Raw genomic sequence first — 24,236 nt, 5'->3', positions numbered from 1 at the left:
TTATTCCATTCTGATATTTCTGATGTTGCAGTGAGACAACTTAGATGCTGAAATATTAGGAAGATAAGTAAGTGTCTGAGGTATAGAATGTGCTTATGCAATGTATATTGTAAAAAAATGATGGGTTTGTGTTTGTATGTGTTAAGAATCTTTTGATGGAATACGATAAGCAAGGAGAACTGCTGGATTCTGAAAAAGGCAGAGCAAATAATCTTGAACGTCAGGTAGATGACCTCACAAGACAGCTACAGGTGTCATCCCAGCAGGTCAGTTCTGTATACATGTCTGATCTATTGTTAATTACAGTAAAATTTTTTTTACCTATTGTGCTTAAGTTTTATTCATCTGATTGTTACTATATAGTGCATTTTGGATAGTGACTTGAAATTCAGGGGTTTTTTTTCCAACATCTGATACGTTATCTGGGCTGTGACAAAGGTAAATATATCTAGAATGTCTGGCCTTTTCAATAGAAAGGGTTTAATTTACCCCAGGTCAACTCACAGAAAAGAGCAGGTGATCCACTCTGGCTTCGGTTGGAGGTACAACTGTGCGGCATGTACCAGATATAAAAACAAAGTATCAAACTTGCACTATTTCTCTGATTTCACACCTAGACTTCTCATGAAGTACAGTAACCTTTAAGTGTTACATTTTTTTCTTCTGTTTTTTAGACAAAATGTGGTTTTGTTACTTAATCAACAGTGTTTAAATATACTAAATTAATTATGCTTTTTTGCATCTTGCACAAGGATGAGACTTTAGGATGCATTGTGGAGTACTACAGTGGCATTCAGAAGAGTCTAAGATGGTAATTAAGCAGCTGTGAGACACATTTTTGCAAAGCTAACTGAAATGGGTTTGGGATTTAGGATTTAAACTCCCAGGCCCCATACATAATTACACTGAAGATCCACCTAGGCCACTGTTTCCTTATAAACAGAAGGTAGTAGCGAATAGCATAGGAAGAAATGACAAATAGCAGCATATTCTAAATTCAGCAAATTCTGCTGATTATGTAGGCATTGATTTATTCAAGTTTGCTACAAAGTATTTTGTAAATAAAAACACTGTTTAGGTAATTGGCAGCTTCGTTCACTTATACTTCGTTCTTAATCCGCATAAGAGAGACTGAGATAAAACACTGAAGACTTCAAAATTAAATCTGTTAAAATCATTGCAAAAATAGTCCAGATACAGGAGGATTTCTTACTATGTACTGATGTGATCTTGTTGAAGGCTTAGTGGTGCTGCAATTATATCTTTTTTAGGAATTAATAGTATGATCATTTATTTATAAATACAGCAGCTGTATTTGAAGTGGGCAATAAGTACTTGAACCTTGCATATTATTCTGGGAGGAAGGTGATTATTGCAGAAAGCATAAATGTTGGGGTATTTTTTTCAGATTTCTTAGAATTCTAGCCATCTTACAGAAAGCTGGGCAAATGAACTCTGAAAAAAATAATCAAATTGTGCTAGTGACTTTAATTTAGCCTATTTCTTAATCTGGTTTAAAACAGTTAAGATGGACAAGACTCATCTGTAGGAGTGCTGTTTGTAAGGGAGTTGGATAGAAATCGGTGTTTGTTTTTTATATATAGACAATATCTTATCTGTCAAAGTCGCACGCAAATTCAGCTTACATTTTTATCTTTCCACTATGATCATTTCAGCATGATCAGTTACGCTCTGCTAATGAAGACCTCCTGGCTCGTGTTGAAACACTGCAATGTAATGCTAAGCTTCTGGAAGCTCAGATACTGGAGATACAAAGAGCCAAGGCAAAGGCTGACAAAGAACTAGAAGCTGAAAAGCTTCTAAAAGAACAGAAGACAAAGGTAGTATTCTGTAGAGATGGCGAATGGGCTGAAGCCTTACTTTCACTGGATGCGACTTCTGTTAGACCTTTGTAAACTGTGTTTTTATAGAACAAGTTCCATACTTTCTCTTCTTGTTACTTGACTCGGTCTTTTTTGAAGGTTTGGTCTGTTCATTGAAAGAACTTTGCAAGACTGTCACTTAGAGTAGTTTGGGGGTTGTTACAGAATGTGAAAAACACTTCATAATCTTCTGGGTTTTTCTTTGGTTCCCAGCGATTTCCTAAAAAAAAAAAAAAAAATCTTATCGTTGTACAACCTAAGAGTGTGTGTGTGTGTGTAAGTGTAAATAGATGCTGACATCTATTTTGAAATTGGACTGTGTAATTGAGAAGTATTTAAATTTCAGGAACATAGTGGTGCTCTCCGAGAAATGGAGGAGCTTCAGATGCAACTACAGAAGGAAAAGAAACATCTGCAGAAAACTCTGCAAGAACTAGAGCTGGCCAGGAAGGTAGAGTTGCTGTTCATGTTAGTGCTTACTGGACTACAAAAGATTTTGGCCCATCTTGCTGTTGAATGCCTCCCTTTCTGTTCTGAGGATTTTAAAGCCCAAGGTTTGCAAAAGGGAAAACATGAGGGTTTTTACCCCTGGTTTTGTGTTTGGAGAGCTGATGAGTACTTTTGGGTATGGTTTTCTTTTTCTCCTTTGCTTGCTTGTTTGTTTGTTTGTTTGTTTTAGCTTTGGTTATGTGGCCTGTCATGAGTAGAAATAGGAATAGAATTCAGATGTCTGGTACTTGCATGGTGCGCTATTCAGAAGCTGCCCTTGTTGTAAGGGCTGAAGATGATGGTAAAAGTGTTAAAACTAGTAACAGGTTTTTCAAAGCTTCTAGTTCTTGTTTGAAAACAGATTATTTATTGAGGGTATGGAAACCTGATGAATGGGTGTTGCTTGTGGGTATGGATAGTTACAAAGTTTTTGTTAGATGGGCAATATACTTTTTTAATATAATTTAAAAAAAAAGATTCTTAGCAGCCAAGGCAGATTGTAAGCTGCAACTTCATTGTGTGTAACTTGCAGGATGCTCAAAAGAGTACACTGATGGATATGGAAATAGCTGATTATGAAAGGCTAGTAAAAGAACTTAATCAGAAGATTACTGATAAAGACAGCAGAATAGAAGATCTTGAGCAAGAGACGGGGATTCAGAAACAGAAGCAAGAGACCCTACAGGAAGAAATAAGTGAGTAAACTATAAACAGCAAGAGTCTCTATGGTATAGTTAGTAATGGTAAAAAATACAATTCACAAACAACTCAAGTCGATGAGTGAGAGTAAAGTTTGCAGGGAAGACTAAACAATTACATAGTCAAAATTATTTTTCCAGAAAGGAAACTTTACTAGGTTATCAGTCACTTGATCTTGTATTCAGCAAATAAAAGCCAAATTGCCTGCCTGATAAATCGTGTTTCTTACTTGATTAAGTCAACCATAAGTTCTGAAAATTGGTGACTGATGGGGTTTCATTCTGACATACTACGCTCATAAAACTTTACTAGTCAGCATGTTGTTAAAAATTTCATTTCTTCCTGTCCTTACGTGTAGGTCTTAAAACAAATTCATTTATTTGAAGATCTTTGTGATACGTGGAAATAGGATACTAAACTTACTATAAGCTACTTGTTTGCAACTCTTAAGAAATCTGTCAGAATTTGCTTAAATATTTTCCAGCATTTTTAAGGAAATATAGGAGGGGAAGTTTCCTTTGCATATAACTGCTGTTTTCTGCATTAGAGTCACTTCAGTCAGCTATGCAACAGGATGAGGACAGAAATGCCAAGATAAAACAACTCCTGGTGAAAACCAAAAAAGAACTTGCTGATTCAAAACAAGCTGTAAGTCCAGATGTTTAATGACTGTGTATTCCATTTTTAAACTAACTTTTAAAAAAACGGGCTGGTACCTGAATTTTTAAGTTGCTGAGGTTTGGGGTTTTTTAATAACCAGATAATTTTATCATGCAGGAAAATGACCATCTGATGTTGCAGGCATCATTAAAAGGGGAACTGGAAGCCAGTCAACAACAAGTGGAAGCCTATAAGGCAAGAAACTTAACTTCTTTGTTAGTATAAGGTTTCTTACTTAAGTAATAAGGGGGTGATTTGTACTGGGCAGATGGAATATAGGCTAAAGAATGAAAAGGTGTTATTTTTATTACTAGGTTACTAGTTCTTTTTCTTAAATGAGTTTTGTCTGTTTGCTGCTTCCCCAAATATTTCCCCTGTGATGTTCTTTAAACAGGTTTACCCTTTCTTGTTCCTCTTTCCTTTCCCTTTCCACCAAAAGAGAGGACTGTGTAATTTGAAGCTTGTAACTGGGATACGTTTTAAAATAATTTCTTTAAAAATTGAAGTTGCTCAGTTTAAAAACAAAAGAACGCAACATCGTCAGCAAAAATCTTAAGTGTTGTCCATCTGTATAAATTTTGTTGGTTGGGCAGAATAGGAATTGAATGTTATGAAAGGTAGCAGGGAAGGGAAGGGAGAGGGGTCGGCTTTCTTAAATGCTGCCACCGCACCACTGTAATTTTATCTTCCATTCTCTCTTTAAACAACATCACAGATTTTTTTAGTTAAGTACATGGTAACCCATGTCTATTTTTTTTATTCTACTTTTATTGGATTTTAATTTTATATTCACCAGTTCTGTGCAAGAATTAGTATAGTAGAATACTATGTGCTCCGTGGCACGTCCCCTTGGAGAGAGAAGAAAAAATTTTGTCATAGTGAAATTTGCAACTGACTCTTTCAGATTCAAGTGGCTGTACTAACATCAGAAAAGCATAAAGTTCAGGAACACCTGCGAACTTCTTCAGAGCAACACCAGCGTACGTTGAGTACTTACCAGCAAAAAATTGCAACCTTGCAAGAAGAGTGCAGAGCAGCCCAGGTACTCTAGTGGAAGAAGTAATGTCAGAGACTTCAGAAGGGAGATTTACTGCACTCTCTGTCTGCTTCTCTAAAAATATTTTGCAGATCTTTCACTCTCGTCTTTTTGTCTGTCAAGAATTGGCAATTATCCCAGTGCTTAATGTATTTGAGTGGTGGTATAGAGGACAAGCCAGACTCTGTCCTGGTTGTCATGTATCACTTGTGGTGGAACGTCTGGACTGCACTCTTATATTTCCAGTAGGGAAAACCTGTGGTGGTAGTGGGGAGTCAGAGTTCATTTAAGATGATCAGCAAGTATACACTGAGGGGGGGAAAAAGCAGCCTTTAAAGAAAAGGGGGGAAGAACAAACAGAGAAGGAATATAATTTGCTCCATATAAAAACAGTTAACACAGATACCACTTAAAAAAAAAAACAACACCCTGTGAAAAATATATTTGCAAGCACCTTTTAATATGTTGCTATATGAGCAGCTTCTTAATTGGCAGCTGAGTTACATGTGAAACTGACACTATTGCTGAGGTTTTTATTATTTCTGGGGTTTTGTCCATATGACACCGTGTTAGATGTTCCTGGAATATAGTGTTTGCATTGGAGACAGACAGATTCAGAATATAGTAGGACTGTTACATTCAAACTATCTTTATGGAGATTACTGCACCACACTATAGCCCCTTTTGTATGATAGGTATGCATCCTGCAGATAAGTAACAGTTGAATGCAGCCTCTCAAAAAAACTTCTACATTTTAAAAAGGTGAACTGAAATGGACAAACTTTGTGGTTGCTGCTACAGGAGGCTTGCCTGAGCGTACTGGTAGATACGGATTATGGTTTTACAAATGCATTCTTCATAATTGGGGACTTACAGTACCTATCCATGGTGGCTTGCTCCTTGATGTTGTGAAACCAGTCAGAGTGTAGATCTTCCATGATGGCATGGCTTGAAGCTGTTGGAAGATTAGCCTTCCTTTTTAGGTGCCCTACATCTAAAAAATAGTTATTATTACAAGGTTATTAACAAAGGAAAATTCTGTCCAAAGGAAAGGTGGACACTAAAGCAGATAGTAGGTTAGAAGGCAAAAGTCATGCTGACATTTAACGCTGTGTACCTGAGGACTTAAGAATATTCAAGCTCACATAGTTTGACTGGAAGAAAAGAGAAGGATTAATTTAAAGAAATGCCCACAAATCTTAAAGACTCCAGAAAAGCTGGAGCAGTGGCTAGTCAGGGTCAGCACTGTGGAATTTCACTCACCCGTTCAGCTGAAGAGAAACTTTCCAAAATCCTCCTCTGGGAGATGAGAGCATCTTAGTCATCTCAAGGATGAGTAATGAATCCGTGAGCTTCTCCTAAGATCCAAGAATGAAAACCTGCATCTCTGTTTTCTTAGAAACATATACAATGTGAGTACTTGAAGGATGGGAATAATTCTTGCTGTATACTGTACAGTCAAGGATGAAGTTGTGTTGTGAGGTAATTTTCTGTATGTCCACAGAAGCTCATGTATTAGCTGAATTTAGAAGAGAAGACAGACCAAACACCCTTACAATCAACAAGAATATTATAACTTGTGCTGTGTAATACTATTACAAGACTGACTTAACTCCTCAAAATTATGCATAATTTTAAGGCTTATTAGATTTTTGTCACCTGGGTAGTATAAAAGGAAAACAGAATTATCCCTTTTTTTTGCTTCACCTTTGCCTTCATTTAAAGCTGTTTGATAGAACCCCTTGCTTGTGAATCTCTGTTGAATGCAATTTTTGAATTTGCAAGTATTCTTTCTTTTCTTTAATACTGGTATGTTGAAAATCAGTGTCTCTTTTTAAGTTTCACATGATATTCAATTAAAGTCCAAAGAAACATGATCTGCTATGATAGTCACAATTTTAATTATCCAGTTAAAAGAAGAAAATGCAACAGGTGGTTCTTAATTTTTTTTTTTTCCAATGAAAGATGCATTTCATTTTAGAGAAATAAGGGAGCCATAGTCAATAGCATAACTTAAGGGTTTGTTTTCTATGTGATAGGCTGAACAAGCATCTGTTACATCTGAATTCGAGAGCTACAAAGTCCGTGTTCATAATGTTCTAAAACAGCAAAAGAATAAATCTGCTTCTCAGACAGAATCTGAGGGAGCCAAACAAGAAAGGTAAAACTAAAATTTTTATATGCATAGAGAAAAATGCTGATACTTGAGTTATTGTGCTTGCCTTTGCTAATTTCTGACCAACAAGTGGGTTCCACTCTTTGCTTGAATAAGGAAAATATCAGAAGGGAGGCAGTTTGCTTCCCCAGTTACTTTGGTTTAAAAAAAAAAAAAAAACAAAAAAAACCCCCTTTTTCCCCAGTTACTTTGATTTAAAAAAAAAAAACAAACAAGAAAACCCCTCTTTATTTCTATAAACTTTATGTGATCTGTAATCTAACTGTGGCTCTGCCTATCTGAACAGAAGAAGGATCATCAGTTAGTACCATGGTGGTACTATGTTAGTTTCTAATTCCTTGATTTGTCTTTTTTTTAGCATTTATTTTTGTGTAGATTACCTGTTGTTACAGTCAGAGGGAGAAGTAAGGTGTTAGGAAGATTCTCATGAGCTGAAATTAGCCAGCATTTTCTGCGTAGACTTGACGTGTCATTTTCTCTGACATAAAGTGTTGCAGCAAAGCGCCATTTCCAACTAAGAAGAAAAGAGCAGATTGGTACTGTTCAGCTGAGCTCACTTTGAACCTTTTCAGGAAGGAATGGTTTAGTGTAGGTAAAGCTCTGGCTGCCAATTCAGGCATCAGTTCCAGCAGACTTACGAAATACTTATCAGCTGTTATATGAGGAAAGACTTGGGGGAAAGTCTTTGGGCTTTTGGAACACTGCCAAAAGTTCCCTGAAAATCATTTAAGTACAGTTGTAAGCCAGGTAAATTCAGATTAACTTCAGAAAATGCCTGAACCCACTCAAAAGTAGACCAGTTTCTGTAAGTTATTTTTATAAGTTATTGATAGCTGTCCTTGGTGACAGACTGGGCGTTTATGTATGAGATGTCAAAAGACATTTCTGACACAGATCTTAAAATGGTACATGCAATTGCTGCTGAAAATCCACCAGAGGGAGACTTGTGCTTTGTTAGAGGACCTTGGTTTTATGGTTTGTTTGGGCTTTTTTTAATACATCTACCCCTTCTTTTCTTTGAAGCAAGCAAACTGCAAGAGTTGCATTTCTTTGTCTCTCCTTTTTGCAGAATTTCAAGAAGTTCTGGTATTGTTAGGTTTTTGTGAAAGAGGGTCACATTGGAAACAAAGTGGGCAAGTAATCAAGCAATAAACAGATGAAAAATAGTTTTCAAAGAAATGATTTACAAGTATCAACTCTAAAGGTTAATGAGATATAGTTCATGACATAATGGAGATGTCTTCAGGTATAAATACAGAAAGCTAAAAGGAGAATGTGTCTGACTTAAGACTTTTTCCTCCTGGTATATCTGATTTTGATTTATTTCTGACCAACGGAGTTACCTGTTTTTACATATTGATGTTGCTTTCTAGTCCTTTGCTCAAAATCTCCTCCAACCATTTGTCTCCTGTATTCAGTCTCACTGAACTGATGTGCACTTCCTAAACAAAAAACCCTCCACCACTTTTAAGAAGAAATTTTTTCTCCCATCTGCATCCCATGTATTATTTTTCTTCTGTCTTGTTCCTCCAAACCAGCTTGAAGTAGAAAGTGATAGCAGTCACACCTTCTACCCCAAAAATTACATTCCCAGCAGTTCAGATGGGATGTGATAAACCTATATGTACTCATATTGAAACACGATCAGAACTTTCCTAATTGTTTCTGCTGCAGTCACATTCTAAGATTATTTTGGTCATGGTGCTGTATTGATTTAATTAATAAATAAGCAATTTGGATCAGCTATACAAAAGATGGTGGATATAATATAGGTTCTGAAAGAATATAATTCTTTTTAAATGTATGCTGTTCATTTCTTTTTTCTCCCTTGCAGAGAACAGTTGGAAATGGTGATAGATCAACTTAAAGTCAAGCTGCAAGATGCTCAGCATAATTCACAGATGAATGCGTCTGAACTCCAGGCGTTGCAGTCTGAACATGACACCCTGCTGGGATGGTGGATATAATATAGGTTCTGAAAGAATATAATTCTTTTTAAATGTATGCTGTTCATTTCTTTTTTCTCCCTTGCAGAGAACAGTTGGAAATGGTGATAGATCAACTTAAAGTCAAGCTGCAAGATGCTCAGCATAATTCACAGATGAATGCGTCTGAACTCCAGGCGTTGCAGTCTGAACATGACACCCTGCTGGAAAGACACAATAAGATGCTGCAAGAGACTGTTGCAAAAGAGGCAGAACTCCGTGAAAAGTATGGTCTGCTGATGAATAAATATAGATATTTTATTTTGTGTGAGCTTTAAGGGCTGGGCATGTAGTGACCTATAACTGTACTTCCCAAAGAAAGGGCATAACTGTTGAGAAAGTTAAAGGAATTTTCAAAAGGATTGTTTGCTGTTTTTCATCAGCCTTCAGAAGTTTCATCAATGAAAATGAAGTAGTAGCTGATCAGGGAATTTGAGATTTCTGCAAGCTTTCTACCTGTTAACTATCAGATTTGAAAATGAACATTGTTTAATCAGGTTGACTATTTTTAAGTCCAATGTTCAGCACTACGTTTGTGTTGGACTGCTAAACTACATTTTATGGATGTTTCCTATTAGAAAAATAAGGTAGTTAAATGCAGAGGAAACAATTTCACTGACAAAATATCCAGTCCTGCGTCCACCAAGTGCCTTTCCTTACAGAAAGTTCTGGTTTTTAAGTCTATGCTTGCCACAATCTTAATCTGCTATTTCTGTCAAAGCGAAAGGAATCTGTTTAATCTGTATCACTTCTTGAAAAATCACATGAGTACCTAATATTTGAGCTCTTCAAAAAGGGTCTTCCCTTGTCTTTTCTTCTCTATTTAGGGTACAAAGAAGTTCGCATGAAATATTCATTAGAAACTACACCTTAGTATCAGGAAGTGTTGACTTCTTGTGTCTATCTTTGTACTGTCTTATCTGTTCCTGATAGCCACATGATGATTCATTGTAATCAACTAAATTATGTCCTTCTGCATTTTTCTGGAAACAACCCATATCACAGTAGGTTCCCTTTGTACCCAGAGAGACTAGCTCTTTGCTACTCTGGCTGTATTTAAGTTTGTATGCTTATAAGGGCAAGTCCTGTGCTTAGTCTTTCCATACTTGTACTTGTTTAATTGCTTGTGATGATTTTGTCTTGCTTCTGGAGTACCTCCAAACCAAGTACAATTGATGTCTTACTGACACTTTCCTTGCTAACAACTACACTCTTCTACCCTCTTTTGCACTGAAAGTTGAAGCTTAAAAAAATTCAACGTAGCTTCTTAGAAAAGTATGTTTTCAGAAGTCCTGCATAAATGTTTGGTAAATAAATGTTAAAGGAAGTGGGGTAAAAGGTAAGTGACATGCCCTGAATGACACTATAAACAGTCATGTTGCAATTTTTGAATTTAAGAATGTTTAGACCACAGTGTCTCTAATACTTTCATTTTTTCCCAAAGATGTCTGAATTTTGTGTTCTGAAATAGAAATCAAGAGTTTATGTAGCACAGTTCATTCATACGATAGGTAATAAGTGTAACTTTCTCAGTCTTAGATTTTCCCTGTAAAAAGAGGAGTTTAAATGGAAAAAAGTTGCACGGTCATTCTAAGATAATCATACACATGAAAACTGAAAACAACTGTAAACTCTAAAAATTTTGAAATGTAAAAATGACAATGTTTTGCTGTTTGTTTCTTATGTTTTGTGTGTACGCTGTTTTCAGGCTCTGCACAATACAATCTGAGAACATGGTGATGAAAACAGAGCATGCCCAGGCTTTGAGTCAGCTGACAGCCCAGAACGAAGCTCTCCGGAACAATTTCAGAGATCAAGTCAGGAACCTGCAAGAAGAGCACAGGAAGACAGTAGAGACACTTCAGCAGCAATTGTCCAGAGTAGAAGCTCAGCTCTTCCAACTCAAGAGTGAACCAAGCACTAGAGGTAACTTTCAGTCGTAATACCAGGTTTTCTGGGGTTAGATACAAATTTGCATACCTGAGTCTGAATCTAAAACATGCTTATAGTGTGTGGTTCTGTAATACACCAGAATTTTTTTCTGGAGAATTTGCAGCATACCATATTAATCCACTGATACCAAGTAAGGAACGTGTTATTGTTATTACTGTCCTTTCAGAATCTTAAGGTACTTGAATGCATCCAGAGGAGGGCAACAAAGCCGGTGAAAGGGCTGGAAGGCATGTCCTATGAGGAGCAGCTAAGGACTTTGGGCTTGTCTAGTTTGGAGAAAAGGAGGCTGAGGGGCGACCTCATTGCTCTCTACAGCTTCCTGAGGAGGGGAAGTGGAGAGGGAGGTGCTGATCTCTTCTCCCTGGTACCCAGTGATGGGATGCGTGGGAATGGCTCAAAGCTGCACCAGGGGAGGTTTAGACTGGACAATAGGAAGCATTTCTTTACCGAGAGGGTGGTCAAACACTGGAACAGGCTTCCTAGAGAGGCGGTCGATGCCCCAAGCCTGTCAGTGTTTCAGAGGCATTTGGCAGATGCCCTTAATAACATGCTTTAATTTTTGGTCAGCCCTGAAGTGGTTGGGCAGTTGGACTAGATGTTCATTGTAGGTCCCTTCCAACTGGAACTATTCTGTTCTGTTCTAGAATCTGCATCACTGTTATCTCTTCTGCAGTACCTGCATTGTCAGACAGATGGAGGGAAATTACTTTGCAAATATTCGGTGCTCTTCCTATCAGTTTGTCTCAGATTTTGGAGCATACTGGCCCTCTGCCTCCAGTATTGAGGGGTAAAGCTAAAGAAAAGTGTATTGAAAGCTGTTTTAACAACGTTTGTTATTGGTATACTTGCTATTTGATCCCTTTTCTAATTTAAGATTTTACTGTGTTCAAGCTCAAGTGCTATTTTTATATCTGTAAAGTTACTAATTAGGATGTAGTTGGACGTTTGCCAAGCAGCAGTAACAGTTTAAGAAGTTACTCTTTCCATATGTTACTGAAGCAGCAGGATAGTGCACACAGTATTAAACCAGAAGAATTTACACCTCCCACAGGACTGGTTGAAAGAAAAGCTAATTCTGTTTTGCATTAAAAACATTTGACACTCTTGTCATAGCTACAACACGTCTTCAGGGAGAGTTGCATGAAGGTTTCATAGTCACTGAAATAAAAATTGCCACTCAAGTTTGGATTTAGAAACAGGCTTTGACTGGAATGGTCATTTGGAGGTGAAAGGCTACGTTTTCGATTATAAATGTTATGTGTGTGTCTGGCTTTCTCCCTTTTCTTTGCCTTTCCTTCTGCTTTTTGAAGACTATTTTATGTACTGCTCTCCAATCTGAGACAGTCACACCTATGAAATAACCCTACCAATTTAATTTTCATGACAAACATCAGTAAGTATCTTTCAGGTCCAGCTGTTTCAAATCCAGCAACGAAGAACTTAAGAGAACGGCGAAACACTGACCTTCCTGTTCTCGATGTGCACACTGTAGCTAGGGAGGAGGGAGAAGGCATGGAAACAACGGACACAGAGTCTATCTCTTCAGGCAGCACCTATGTACCATCCTTGGAACAACTTCTGAACTCCCCGGAAGCAAAACTTGGTAGGTAGAACACATGGCTTTTTGAAGCACTTGCCTACGTAAGTTGCAGAAGTTTGTGCCCTCAAAATATCTGAGAACGTTGTGTTTTCATGCTTTTAGGTGCAAGACACAAGTCTACTTAAATGCCACTGAGTTTACACTCTCCTGAATTTCTGTAGGAGTTTTGTCCTTGACTAAGGACTAACAATAAAATGTTGCTACAGGTTTTAGTGATTTAAAGATGTCATATTTGTGACTTTCTAAAGGGAAAAGACTGGATGAGCAAGTCAGTGAATAGTTACAGAATTTTTTGTATTCTGGACGAGTCTCTACTAGAGACAATTAAGTGCTGATTTAACTCGCATTAATGAAAGGATAAAATGTTCATCTTAATGTGGCTTGTTAGAACAGGAATTAGTCATAGTTTTTTCTAGGAAAATGAAAGCCAGCATGAAGAGCAATGTTCTAAGAGTCCCCCAAAAAGTAGGAAAATACATGGTAGCATCTAATCATGTTTTAAAAGTCTACTGAATGCTTTGTGGAGAACTGTTGAAAATCTCCATCTGTGAGTAGGAAACAAGGGGTAAATGAAAACCATGTATCCTGATGTACTTAGAACTGATTTGCCAATCCCCTTCTAATATATATACAAAAATAGATCACAAAACAAGCATGCAGCAGTAGCAGCAATGATGCCTGTTAATTTTGCAATCTGACTTTGCATGGATTTTGTTTCTGACTTTGCATGGATTTTGTTTCTAAGAAACTACATTAATCAAGCCCTAGTGCAATCTGACTTTGCATGGATTTTGTTTCCAAGAAACTACATTAATCAAGCCCTAATGTTAAGTTAGTATAAAGTAGATGCAAGTGCTTTTTCCTTCTGTCAGTTTTCTTTCCCAATTAATTGCAGAACCATCTCAGTGGCAAACAGAACTCACCAAGGATGAGCTGATTCAGAAACTAAACACAACAGCGAAGAGTGCTGATCACTTGAATGAATTACTTCGTGAATCAGAAGCAACCAATGCAATCCTAATGGAACAAATAAAGGTTAGCAGACACGCAGGAAATGTGGGGACAGCTCTAATTTCTATGGTCTGTTTCTTAGACCGAATGTTTAACACCAAATATGTTTCAGAAAATCCCAGTCTATAAAAATTTGGTGATGCAAAACTTAATTTTGGAAGGGCTTTTATTCCACAGGACTAATTAGCGCTTTCAGAGTTGACTTCAGTTTTTGGGGTTTTTTTTCCCCACAGTTTCTAGTCGGTGGAGAGGGGAGAGTAAAAGCTGCTACAAAAAAAACCCTCAACAGTTTGGAAGTTTAATGTTTAGTAAAGTGCCTCTACTGTTTTCACTTAGACAAAAGCAGTAAATCCCAAGGGAAGCATTGTCTGGTTTCTCTTCCTGTAACCCCTTTTAGCTGTCTTAAGTTAAAAGAAGATACATGTTTAGAGATACGTGTACTAACAGAGTTTGGTTTGATTTGATTGTACCTCCCTGAGTTTTCTGAAAACATTTTTGAAGTTAGCATATTCTCTAAACATGCTAAGCTTTCTTTTATAAAATGTTTCTTAATGAATGATAATATTGTTAAATCTGTGATCCACGTTGCTTATTTAACTGTTCAACTCTTTATCACTGAAATTGAATAGTTAGTACTGTATATCATTATAACTACTGCACAGATTTTATCAAAAAAGGTTAGTTTTGATCAATAAAAAGTTGTTGTTTCTGGAAAACATTATCACAGGTTCAAGTTTCACTGGATTTTTGTCCAGAATATGTGCTATGCACACATTATGCTTTTTGAAGCAAGCTGCATAATTTGCTTTTTAGCTCTTCAAAAGACTTTTGTTCAGTTGCTCATTATATGAAACAAACAACATTGCATATTTTTTCCCTCATTTGCAGCTTCTTAAAAATGAAATAAGAAGATTGGAAAGAAATCAAGAGAGAGAAAAGTCTGTGGCTAATCTAGAATACTTGAAGAATGTTCTATTGCAGTTCATATTTCTAAAATCAGGAAGCGAGAAAGAAAGGCTGCTCCCAGTAATAGACACCATGTTGCAGCTCAGCCCTGAAGAGAAGGGGAAGCTAGTTGCCATTGCCCAAGGTAGGTGGCATTCAAAACATTGTCGCAAAAAAACGAAAAGTGGAAATAAAGGCAACTGAAGTTCTGTGCTTTCTTTTTTGTAAACCTTTGAGGAAAAACAGAGCTTAGCAGGATAATGCCAGTGAGCTAGCCATAAAACCATTTTGCTCTGTTGGGAAGTTACTATTCAGTTTTCTGAAAACAGAACAAATACCCAAGAAAATAAATAAAATCAAGGTAAAATATAATTTCTTCTGAAACATACACATTTTAGGAAGACGATAGTAAGTTGTAAAAATTTAATGTGTTCATGTTTTGAGTAGAGTTAAAGATTTCTGTCAAAGTGACCTTAAAATAGAGGTTACTATAAATGAATCGCTTTCTTGGCAGATGTTCTAAAAAGATAATTAAAGTGGTCCTCTCAAGGCAGTACTGCAGATCTAATATTAGTTTCAATACATTAACTTTAAAAATGTCTTCGAGAAAATATGCTTTTTGTTTAAGAACTAAAGGAACTAGAGAAGCAAAGAAAAAGAGTTAAGCCTTTGCAAGAAATTAACCCAAGAGCTGACTGTATAATAATGTTCTGGCTCCGCTTCAAATACTCTTTTTGAGCGTTTGTCCCCTTAAAAACACTTTTTAAGGTATTGTTTGTCACTTCTCAATAACAACCTGTAGCTTCTTGTACTTCATCAGCAACTGATCTATACTTTATTTTAAAATTAATACAAAGAGTAAGTACCGTGTGTGTATATAAGCACTTAGAAGTTGTGAACAAAATCATATAAATAAGGAAAGTGGCAAAGTACTGCATTCCATGATAGGCTTTGCGTTTGGAAAGATGAGATGTAAATTAAGTCCATAGCATTTTGATGTTGTTCTGGCACTCTAATGAACACTGATTGGATTTTTCTGGAGAAAGGTGATAAATGGCCTCTTTAAAACATCCTTAAGTACCCAAAGTGTAATGGACTTGGTGATAAAATCCATGAACATATCTATGGCAGCCGAAGAGTGAGTATTGAGTGTTACCTCCTCAACAAGTTTACGAGGGCAGCATTTGAAAAAGGACAGAGGTGGGACGTAAACAAGGTCATGTAACCAAATGATGCAATGTCTGACATAATAAACTAAGTTTATTGTATGTTTTTCTTCCTCCTTCAGGTGAGGAAGAGAGTACCTCACGGCCCTCTGGGTGGGCTTCATACCTCCACAGCTGGTCGGGACTTCGATGAGACAGTGGAAATGCTGAATCTTTAAACACATTCCACAGTTGCCGAAAGAGAAATCTTAATGTAGAAGAACAATCTGTTGGTGTTGTAGCATTGAACTACAGGGTTTTATTTCTGTGTGTTATTTTCAGCTTTTTAGGCTCTTCTAAGAAAGAAGCCCTCAGTAGCTCTGAAAGACTGTTCTATATTATGCTCTGACAGCAGTGAACTATTCCTCCTGTAAATGTTAAAGCTGATGATCAGAAGTATAATGAGAAGTGACAAATTAATTGCAAATTGCTTGGAAACAGAATTTGACAAACCTGTGATGGCTCTTTTGATATTGATTTAAAAAACTTGATCTAATATAGTAACTGCAATAACTAGACTTTAGACTTAAAGCATTTTAAAGTGTTTACAGTTTCTTTCACATAGTTTCGTCAGCTTGCTAATCTATATGGTTAGTGTTATTCTCTGCAAGTTGAAGAAATTAAAATTGAGTTATTTCCTCTCTGGTGATGCTTACAAAACGTAAGATCATTAAGAAACAGAAACGGCATTTTCTGCTTTGACTTGATTAAATTTTTAGTCTGGGTTTTTTGGGGTTTTTTTTTTTTTTTTGCAAAAGCTGGATTGAAAATATGAAGGCAGCGGTCCACAAAACATAGAGGGTGCCTAAGACTGTAATGAAATATAATGCTTGGCACACCTGGGGCATGGTGCTATAGTAGAGATTAATGGCATCTGTGGAAGTCTTGGGATAGTACACCAAGAATCAGAGGTCGTAAGTGAGCTGAAGCTTTGGGAGAAAGGGCTTAAGCTATGGCTTTTTAACCTGAGGTTGGAAGTTTGTGTTCAAGACTGGGAAGAAATGTTTCATTACTGTCGTGATGCCTATACTTAGATGAAAAGACTACTCATACTGACTTAGTCATATTGAAGACACTAAAGAAGAATCTGAGTCTGGAGGTCAGACCCCTAACAATAACTTCTGAGAGAAAAGGACAGAACTTTTGTCAATAGATGCATCTTTTAAATGTTCTAATGATTGAAGATGTGTTATCCTTCTCTCACTTCTCTGTGTTTGCACGTCATTTGCACAAATCTTACGCATAGATGAGATAATCTCTGTTCCAGGTTATTCAGAAGAATGTTTGGGTTTTTTCCAAGAAAAATACATCTCTGCCTTAGAATTACTTTTTCTGTTAACAACACAACATCTTTTTTTAGCTTCAGTCTTCTTTTTCCCCTTTCTAGTCCATGCTGCCTTTCACCATCTTAATTTATTTGTAAGTTATTAAAATGCGTACACACGTTTTTAAACCCTGCTTACCTTCCAACAAGAGTCTTTCCATCTTTTTCACTCATATTTTCATGCTCTCTGTGCTGTTTTATAGTGAATCATTCCCCGGTATACATACCAATGTGAAATAGTATTCTTTCTTTCCTATCTATCTTAGTTGAGGCTCTGAGGAAATGATGCTCATTCCTTTAATATTAACCTTATTCGGGACTGAGATTAATCTGGACATAAGAACAGCAGAAAGGCAGCACATGTTGAGAATAAAGTGTTCAGTAACTGTGCTTTTGGTTTAATTTTTTGCTTCTTGTATATATTTCAGTACACAATCAACAAAGCCAGCAGGCTTTATTTAGATGTTTTAATTCCTTTCCACAGTCTTAAGCACCTTCCCCCGCCCCGATATGTGTTCTAACTGGAATCTTTATGGTTTGTGCTACCAGTGAAAACATTTTCTGTGGACTTTCAGATCACAGAACTGATAAATGGTAGTGTGGGGATGAGTCTTTTAGGCATCTGTAGTTTGGAAATGTAGATAGCAAACATAAGGCTACGTTTAGGCTTTCTTGCATTTGCTTTTGAAACGATTACCATATCTTCGGCATTCACGATTTGCTCCAAATCTCGGATGTTGAATTCTAACTCCTTATTCACAGCTGGATTTGGTTAGTGTCACTCAAAAGAATGCCAAAACAGAGTGACAGGAGAGATTTGAAATATGCATAAAAATAAGCGCAAGTCATTCTCCTGCTGTGATTTTAACAATGGAAGCATATGAGTGGAAGGGTACGACTTTGCAAACTGAGTTTGAACTAAGTAAGACAGCTGTCCTGATCTAGTCTCTTCTGCACAGTATCTGCTCAGCCATCTCTAATGAGCTGTGACAAGTTGCTTTTAAAATGCACGTATTTCAGAACTGTAGATTATTTAACATTGTAAGCTGTGAATAAATGCACGCAAGTAACATACATCACTGGCTATATTAAATACCAGTTGCTTATTGACTTCTTTCAGGTCTGAGTTGCATGCTCACTGTTTTTAGTAAAACTCAAGTATTGTACTTACGAATGTAGTGGACACCTCTTGCATTACTATATGTATTTTTTTTTACGATGGAAGATTAAGATCTTAATTAATGTAAAGATATTTTAATAACTGCTACTAAACTGTGTTCTGTTGCTAAGATTGCCAGAACTTACCCTTGTGGCAATAAACTGTCTGTAGGCAAATATATCAAAGTTTAATATGCACTTGCAGTAAATGGCATAGAAGAATGTGGACTTGGAAGCAGGATTATTTTGCATAGAAACCTTTTTGTATGTCATATATTTGCATTTGTAATGTACAGCATTGTAGCTGTGACTTGCTTTCAAAAAGCAATTTAAAATTGTAACTAGTATTGCTGCTTCTTGATATACTGTGGTGCTCTTTTTTGGAAGAGCACAGTGCTGACTTTGCTTTCTGGTTCTTTTGTTTGTTTGTTTTCTTTACGGTGCCATATTTTGGTGGGATGTTACCCAGAAAATGTAACCCCTGCCCAAAGAGTTTACAAGCTTAGGACCAAATTTTACTCTTCTATCAGCCTGCCTTCAGCCAAAGCTTAAAGAGGGCATAATAAAAAAAAAAAACAAAACAAAAACCACCAAACCAAAAAAAGACACTCTACTGTCACTATGCAGAGTATATATTAATTAAAAACCAAAAATGGGAGTGATTCCGAGTTCACAGGCCTGTGTGTGCACTGTAGCTGCATTTTTAAACTACCTGTACTGGCTGAACGGGAATGAATCATGTGCCATCCATGTTCCCTTTACCCAGAAGGGAGACCCACCTGCGCAAGCGAAATGCGCTCCATTTGAAAGCCGGGAAGACCAGAGCTTGTCAGGCTGTAGCGCAGATGTGGCCAGTGGGATTTGGGGTTCAGGATGGCCAAAGGGAACCCGCGTTAGAAGTGATACATGGGAGAGTAGAGTTGCTTTTTTCTTTCGTGACCCTCCTTCCCCAAAGCATAATTGAGAGAATACATGGTTAGATTATTTTCTAAATGTAAATCTTCCTTTGGCTGTCGCCCTCCATCCTTTTGCTTTGATAACAGACGCTATATCCTGGAATTGTGGAGGAATATTTAAAAACTCTCCTTAGTTTGTACTAAGTGGCTTTGAAGGCAGCTTAACCACCTGTGCTTCATTTGGCTTATGCCTCGGCTTCACCCAGTGCACCAATACTTCCTCAACTACCTGATAGTTCTACTACTGCTGGTACTGTGAAAATATCTCCCTCGGGAGCCTTGCAAATAGCAGTTACCGCCCACGAGCTGAGAAACCAAACGTATGAAGAGGTACAAATATATTTGTTGTAGTAATTTCAGAATTGCTAGTCTGAATAGAGAAGTGTTTTGGTTGGAAATGCGGCTTTGGCCTTCTCATGCGGCCATCACTTCAATAAAATTCACCTTTACCCAACGGAGTGCCTTTCTTTTTCCCTGAATGCCTGTTCTTACCTGAGAAAACGCTACTCGGGAGCAAGGTAGAAAACAAGGGGATGTTTACTGTAGCATTAAAGAGAAGATTTTATGGGTTTGGTATAGTAGCCTCAGTCTTTACTTTGGAACACAATAACAGTGATGGATACTTCTGGATGAAGGGAAAAGAAATTGGTTTATGGGTTTTTTTTAGAAAAAAAAATCACGTTTTCAAAAAAAAGACTCATTTAAATTACTTCAGGTGCATTACTAGATTGTCACCAAGGATCTGACGATATCTGACGTGAAGAAGAGGAGGGATGCAGAAGGTATTAATGTCCTTGTTAGAAGGACTGCACTTAGTATTTCTATTTTAAGTACTAGCCACCTTATAAATCGGCACTCCTTTCAAACAGCACTCAACTTCGAAGAGGACAGAACTTCCTCTTCCCTAATTCCCTGTGATAACTTCTCTGTACCTGCACAGTTGTCCTAGCGCAAAAATTAGATGCTCTATGGATGAAGAGGTGGTTTGGTTTTTTGATAGACTGATTGAAGTGAGAGCTCGGTGTGTTTATCTTTTTGCCATCCACTTTCTGTTAGGCTATGTTCATTCTACAAATACGTGGTCAGAGCGCGGATCATAAGGTGCGAAAAGAAGTTGACGTAACATATGGATATAAAACAGTCAAAAAAGAAAGGCTGATATTGAAAGTCAACTGCTAACAGCTTTCACATAAATGCATATATGCTTAGGGGAAGGGAAATAATAATCTGACTGCTTTTCAAACTGAATTTGATCTAAAATTTATCATACTGTCTTGCAAGGATGAGAAGGTGCGTCTCAGGTTCAAGAGCTTCCTTCCTGTCCTGTGTTCCTCTGGCTCATCCTGAGGATCAAGGCTGGATCGAATAATGAGGACCGAGGATAGCAAAACAAAGTGGAAAAATGCGCATCGGTTACCGCTCCAACAATTCAACCCACTTTGGTATTAGCGAATCATTTATTCTTTTTGCTGTCAGTTGAATGCCCGTAGGCTTAAGAATCCAAGGGAAAGGAAATGAGTGTAAAAACCGATGTGCTATTTTGGGCGTGGGCACAGTCCCAGTGCTCTTGTAATGGCCTTTGAAAGTGTTCTAAATTGATAGACGTTGGCTAGCAGTATATGAGTATAGGATTTAAGGGGGTTTATTGTTTCATGTGGAAGCTTAATTGCTTGAAAATCGAAGCTTGTTCTGAGAACACTCAGAGCGTTTCCGGAGTGGAGGTAGGTATTAGTTCTTGGATCTCTCGCCCTTTGCAGCATGCAGAACGTCTCAAAAGTAAAAACCATGGAAACCGTTACAGGACTCCAGAAAAAGGCTCTTGCCCAAGTACTGTTCTAACTGTCGTTACTCCTCTTTGTGGAGTGAAGTTGCTGATGCTCAGCATTACTTTTGCCAAGGGAGAAGGCCAGTCGTATCATTTTGGCTTTTAGCATCCAAATATTTATACAGACTCCTCTCGCGAGCAGTCACACCATTTACTTAAACCTGCAGCTGCAGCGGCCTAGGTGAAGCCGCCGGCCTTTGCAGGAGGACAGATGGGTGGTCGCTCCGCTCCACGGGTGGAGGGCTACAGCCTTTGGAAGAGCAGAGAGAGAAGCAGCTGGAGGGAATAAAAACTTAAACGGCTCCTGTTGCCGACGTGGTGGGTCTCCGTCCCTGCCCCGACTAGCCCGTCTCTTGGAAACTGGTTACACCGGTTGTTTGCAGGGCGGTGCGGGTACGGGGAGTGCGTAGTGGATGTATGGTACTTCTCTTGCGGGAGGAGGATTTCCAGAAAACGCAGAAAAGCTAACGATAGGTTTTGTAACATTCTGCGGAGGATGGAGATTGCAGTGACAAAAAGCTTAAAACAGAAAAATGACAGACTTAAATTACTTCGGGTTGGAGCTTGTTTCCCCCCCCCTCTAGTTACGCCAAGTTATTTGACTGACTGCCGTGCTGCTTGACGCTGAGCTACGCTTCCTCTCTCTGGAGGACCTCAGCATACTGGCATTGGCAAAAGCTTCCAAACAACCATACAAAATAATAAACAGGTAATTCTAAGTGTTTGCGTCAGATGGTTGTTATTGAGCAATGACTTTTTTTTTTTTTAAGCAACGGTGATACCACTGATCTTGTAACAGCTAGGGATGCTTCTGCTAAGATGTGGTCCGTATGCGGTACTGAAGGACGGGGTTTGTCAGCGGGATTTGCCGTCAGATTTGTTCCCTACCGTCTGCAGCTGAACAGCGATCACTTTGCAAAACTATTTCTGATGGGCGGGTTGGGGATTTGGGGTGGCTCAGGGAGTGGTTTATTTTTAATGATAGGTGGAGCATAACGATAATAGTCTGCTAAACAGAAAGGATGACTGTGTATTACATTAGCTCTCTTTATAGCTTTATCTATTGATGTATACTGAGCTTTCAGTTTGGAATAGATGCCCTGAACTTTTTTTAAAGTATCACTAGCAATAAACATTGCTGTGGACAAATCTCCATATTCCTCTGTCATATGCAAGTGGCATACAAGCTTAAATCAAAATGTGAGAATAATACCACGATTGCCAAAAGTCATTAAGTTACTTTTTGAAGTACCTGTTTTGTGGTGCTGCCATAAGCTTTTTCTTTAGCCGTTAGTGTGTCCATCCAATTACTGACCTTGTCATGAAGCAGAAGTTTATGCTGCTAAATATGGAATTTTAATGATCAATTTTGCAGGGTTTTGAGATTGAGCTATAAAAGTTATATCCCTGTTCTTGCATCACCTCCTTCCATCTCCCAAGAAAAGGTGAAGCCAAATATACTAGGTGGGTCTGAAATGCACGAAGCAGAAATTTGACTTTGCTTTTATAAGGACGTCGGCATGATCACTGAAATAACTCTGTTAGTACTGAGTAAGCTATATACTTTTTTTTTTAATAGCGAAGGTTTTTATGGAAATCAAATAGTGGTCAAAACTTATTTGTTTCTACAACTGAGTTTTGAAAATGTATTAATGCTGAGCAAGAATGTGAAACCTAAATAATTTGTTACTTGTGAATTCATTAAAGGTTTTGCTAGAAATGCTTAGCTGGACACCCTGTGTTCAAAAATAATTCATATTTAAATGGTTAAAGATGCCTTTGCTGTTGCTTTAACTTCATAGCTTTGGAGGTATGACATGAAGAACACTGACACAGTTTACAGTTGAAATCCATTGATTATATTAAGGTAAACAACCACGGGGCTGCTATGTTAACAGGCACTCAGAGTCAATAACAACATGAGGAAGAACACACCATCTGTGGTTGCATGAAGTTCTGGGAAAAAGCAAAAGCTAGAGCAAATACCATGGGTGGAAGTTACTTATTCGAGTCTCTCCGTATCACTATGGCAAAATTGTGAAATGCATTTTCTGGAAATGAAAAAGAACTTGGTGTAAAGATGCTGATATTTGTGATCACAGAGACAGGCAGTCAAATTCTTTTACCAAGCAGCCTTTTTCTTGTCTCTCTCCCCAATAACCCTTCCTTTCTCACTTCTTCCCCAGGCCTACAATAACGGTCTTGTTTGGTGTCAGCAAAGCTGACTGATAACATGTATAGCTCTGAATAGGTAAAGGTTCCGTGCTCTCACTTCTACCACTGCTGGCCGCGGTACTATACGTTGGCATTTCAACAGTGATGGAAGACTTAAAGTGCTCTGGAAACAGAACATCAAAAGCGTATGTCTACTTAAAACTGCTTTTTACTCAAGTTTAGCAGGGAGAGATGGGAGGGAAAAAAAAAAAAAGACATTAATTTTGTGATTGCTATGCTGGTCTGGAGACATGGAGTCCAAAGTCCCTGCTTTGCCACATGCTTCCTTTGTGAATTTAATTTCGATTTCTCTGTCTCTGTTTCCTCACTTGTCTGCTGAGGATAATGGCACTTCTCCTCCTGATGCCAAGTACATTAGCAGTAGAATGTTTAACTTCGTGATGGGTTTGTAAGCAGAAATAAGTAGGCAGATTACCGTATTTTTTAAAAACTGCATAGGAAGAAAATGGTCGTAGCCTTTCATTGTACTGGACTGGAAGGTGTGACCTTTTTTTCCTTTTGAGTTTGTGGTGTGTGTTTGTGAATCCTATTAAATTATTTTCCTAAGTATTCTGGACTGAATTTTACAAGTTAATTAGAATGCCAGCATGCTCTAATACTATGCAGTGGAGAATTAATAACAATCAAGAATTGTTATTTCTGTTGTACAGCAAGACACAACAAAAAGTTAAATTGGACCCCAAAGCCAAGGCGCAAACTTGCTGCAAAGCGCACAGAGCCGAGGGAGGCAATCTGTGAAACTGAATTCCTGGCTCTTCTTGGTACGGCATTTCCAAAAGCTGCTAGTACTTAGCGTTTGGCATACGTACATGTTTGGGGGAGGCTCTCCCACTCACAATGAATGCCTTTGCTACTTTGAGACTGTACTGCTAGCAGATGAGGTTCTAGGGATGTCATCTTTAAAAGCACAGGAAAACTGTGCATGGTGCAATTCACTTGCCATTAAATCTATGAATGTGCTCTCTAAAGGAAGGACCGTAACGGCTGCGCTCGTTGGCAGGCCCTGCCTGTTAATTATTTCCAGAGTTTACAGTTTCGGAGTTTGCTGCCCTGATAGCCGCACGTCTGCCCAGCCACCTCCCCCCATTTCAGGCTG

The 24,236-nt window shown here is 38.0% G+C and overlaps 1 protein-coding gene across 1 annotated transcript in view; it reads left to right on the top strand.

Moving 5' to 3' along the window:
• Positions 1 to 19,534, top strand: part of GCC2 (GRIP and coiled-coil domain containing 2) — a 29,604-nt gene extending 10,070 nt beyond the window's left edge. Inside the window, exons 9-22 of the mRNA XM_009276102.1 lie at positions 147 to 266; positions 1,677 to 1,841; positions 2,230 to 2,334; positions 2,905 to 3,067; positions 3,619 to 3,719; positions 3,849 to 3,926; positions 4,636 to 4,773; positions 6,807 to 6,928; positions 8,978 to 9,154; positions 10,637 to 10,854; positions 12,290 to 12,484; positions 13,377 to 13,516; positions 14,381 to 14,582; positions 15,726 to 19,534. Coding sequence (XP_009274377.1) covers positions 147 to 266; positions 1,677 to 1,841; positions 2,230 to 2,334; positions 2,905 to 3,067; positions 3,619 to 3,719; positions 3,849 to 3,926; positions 4,636 to 4,773; positions 6,807 to 6,928; positions 8,978 to 9,154; positions 10,637 to 10,854; positions 12,290 to 12,484; positions 13,377 to 13,516; positions 14,381 to 14,582; positions 15,726 to 15,796 — 1,995 coding nt within the window. The 3' untranslated portion in view covers positions 15,797 to 19,534. The remainder of the gene's footprint in view (positions 1 to 146; positions 267 to 1,676; positions 1,842 to 2,229; positions 2,335 to 2,904; positions 3,068 to 3,618; positions 3,720 to 3,848; positions 3,927 to 4,635; positions 4,774 to 6,806; positions 6,929 to 8,977; positions 9,155 to 10,636; positions 10,855 to 12,289; positions 12,485 to 13,376; positions 13,517 to 14,380; positions 14,583 to 15,725) is intronic.
• Positions 19,535 to 24,236: the final 4,702 nt, after the last annotated feature.

The sequence above is a fragment of the Aptenodytes forsteri genome, unplaced genomic scaffold (genome assembly GCF_000699145.1).
Source record: "Aptenodytes forsteri isolate BGI_AS27 unplaced genomic scaffold, ASM69914v1 Scaffold96, whole genome shotgun sequence".
In the NCBI taxonomy this organism is placed as follows: Eukaryota; Metazoa; Chordata; class Aves; order Sphenisciformes; family Spheniscidae; genus Aptenodytes; species Aptenodytes forsteri.
The sequence above is the reverse complement of the archived record's forward strand: the minus strand, read 5'-3'. Positions and strand labels throughout refer to the sequence as shown.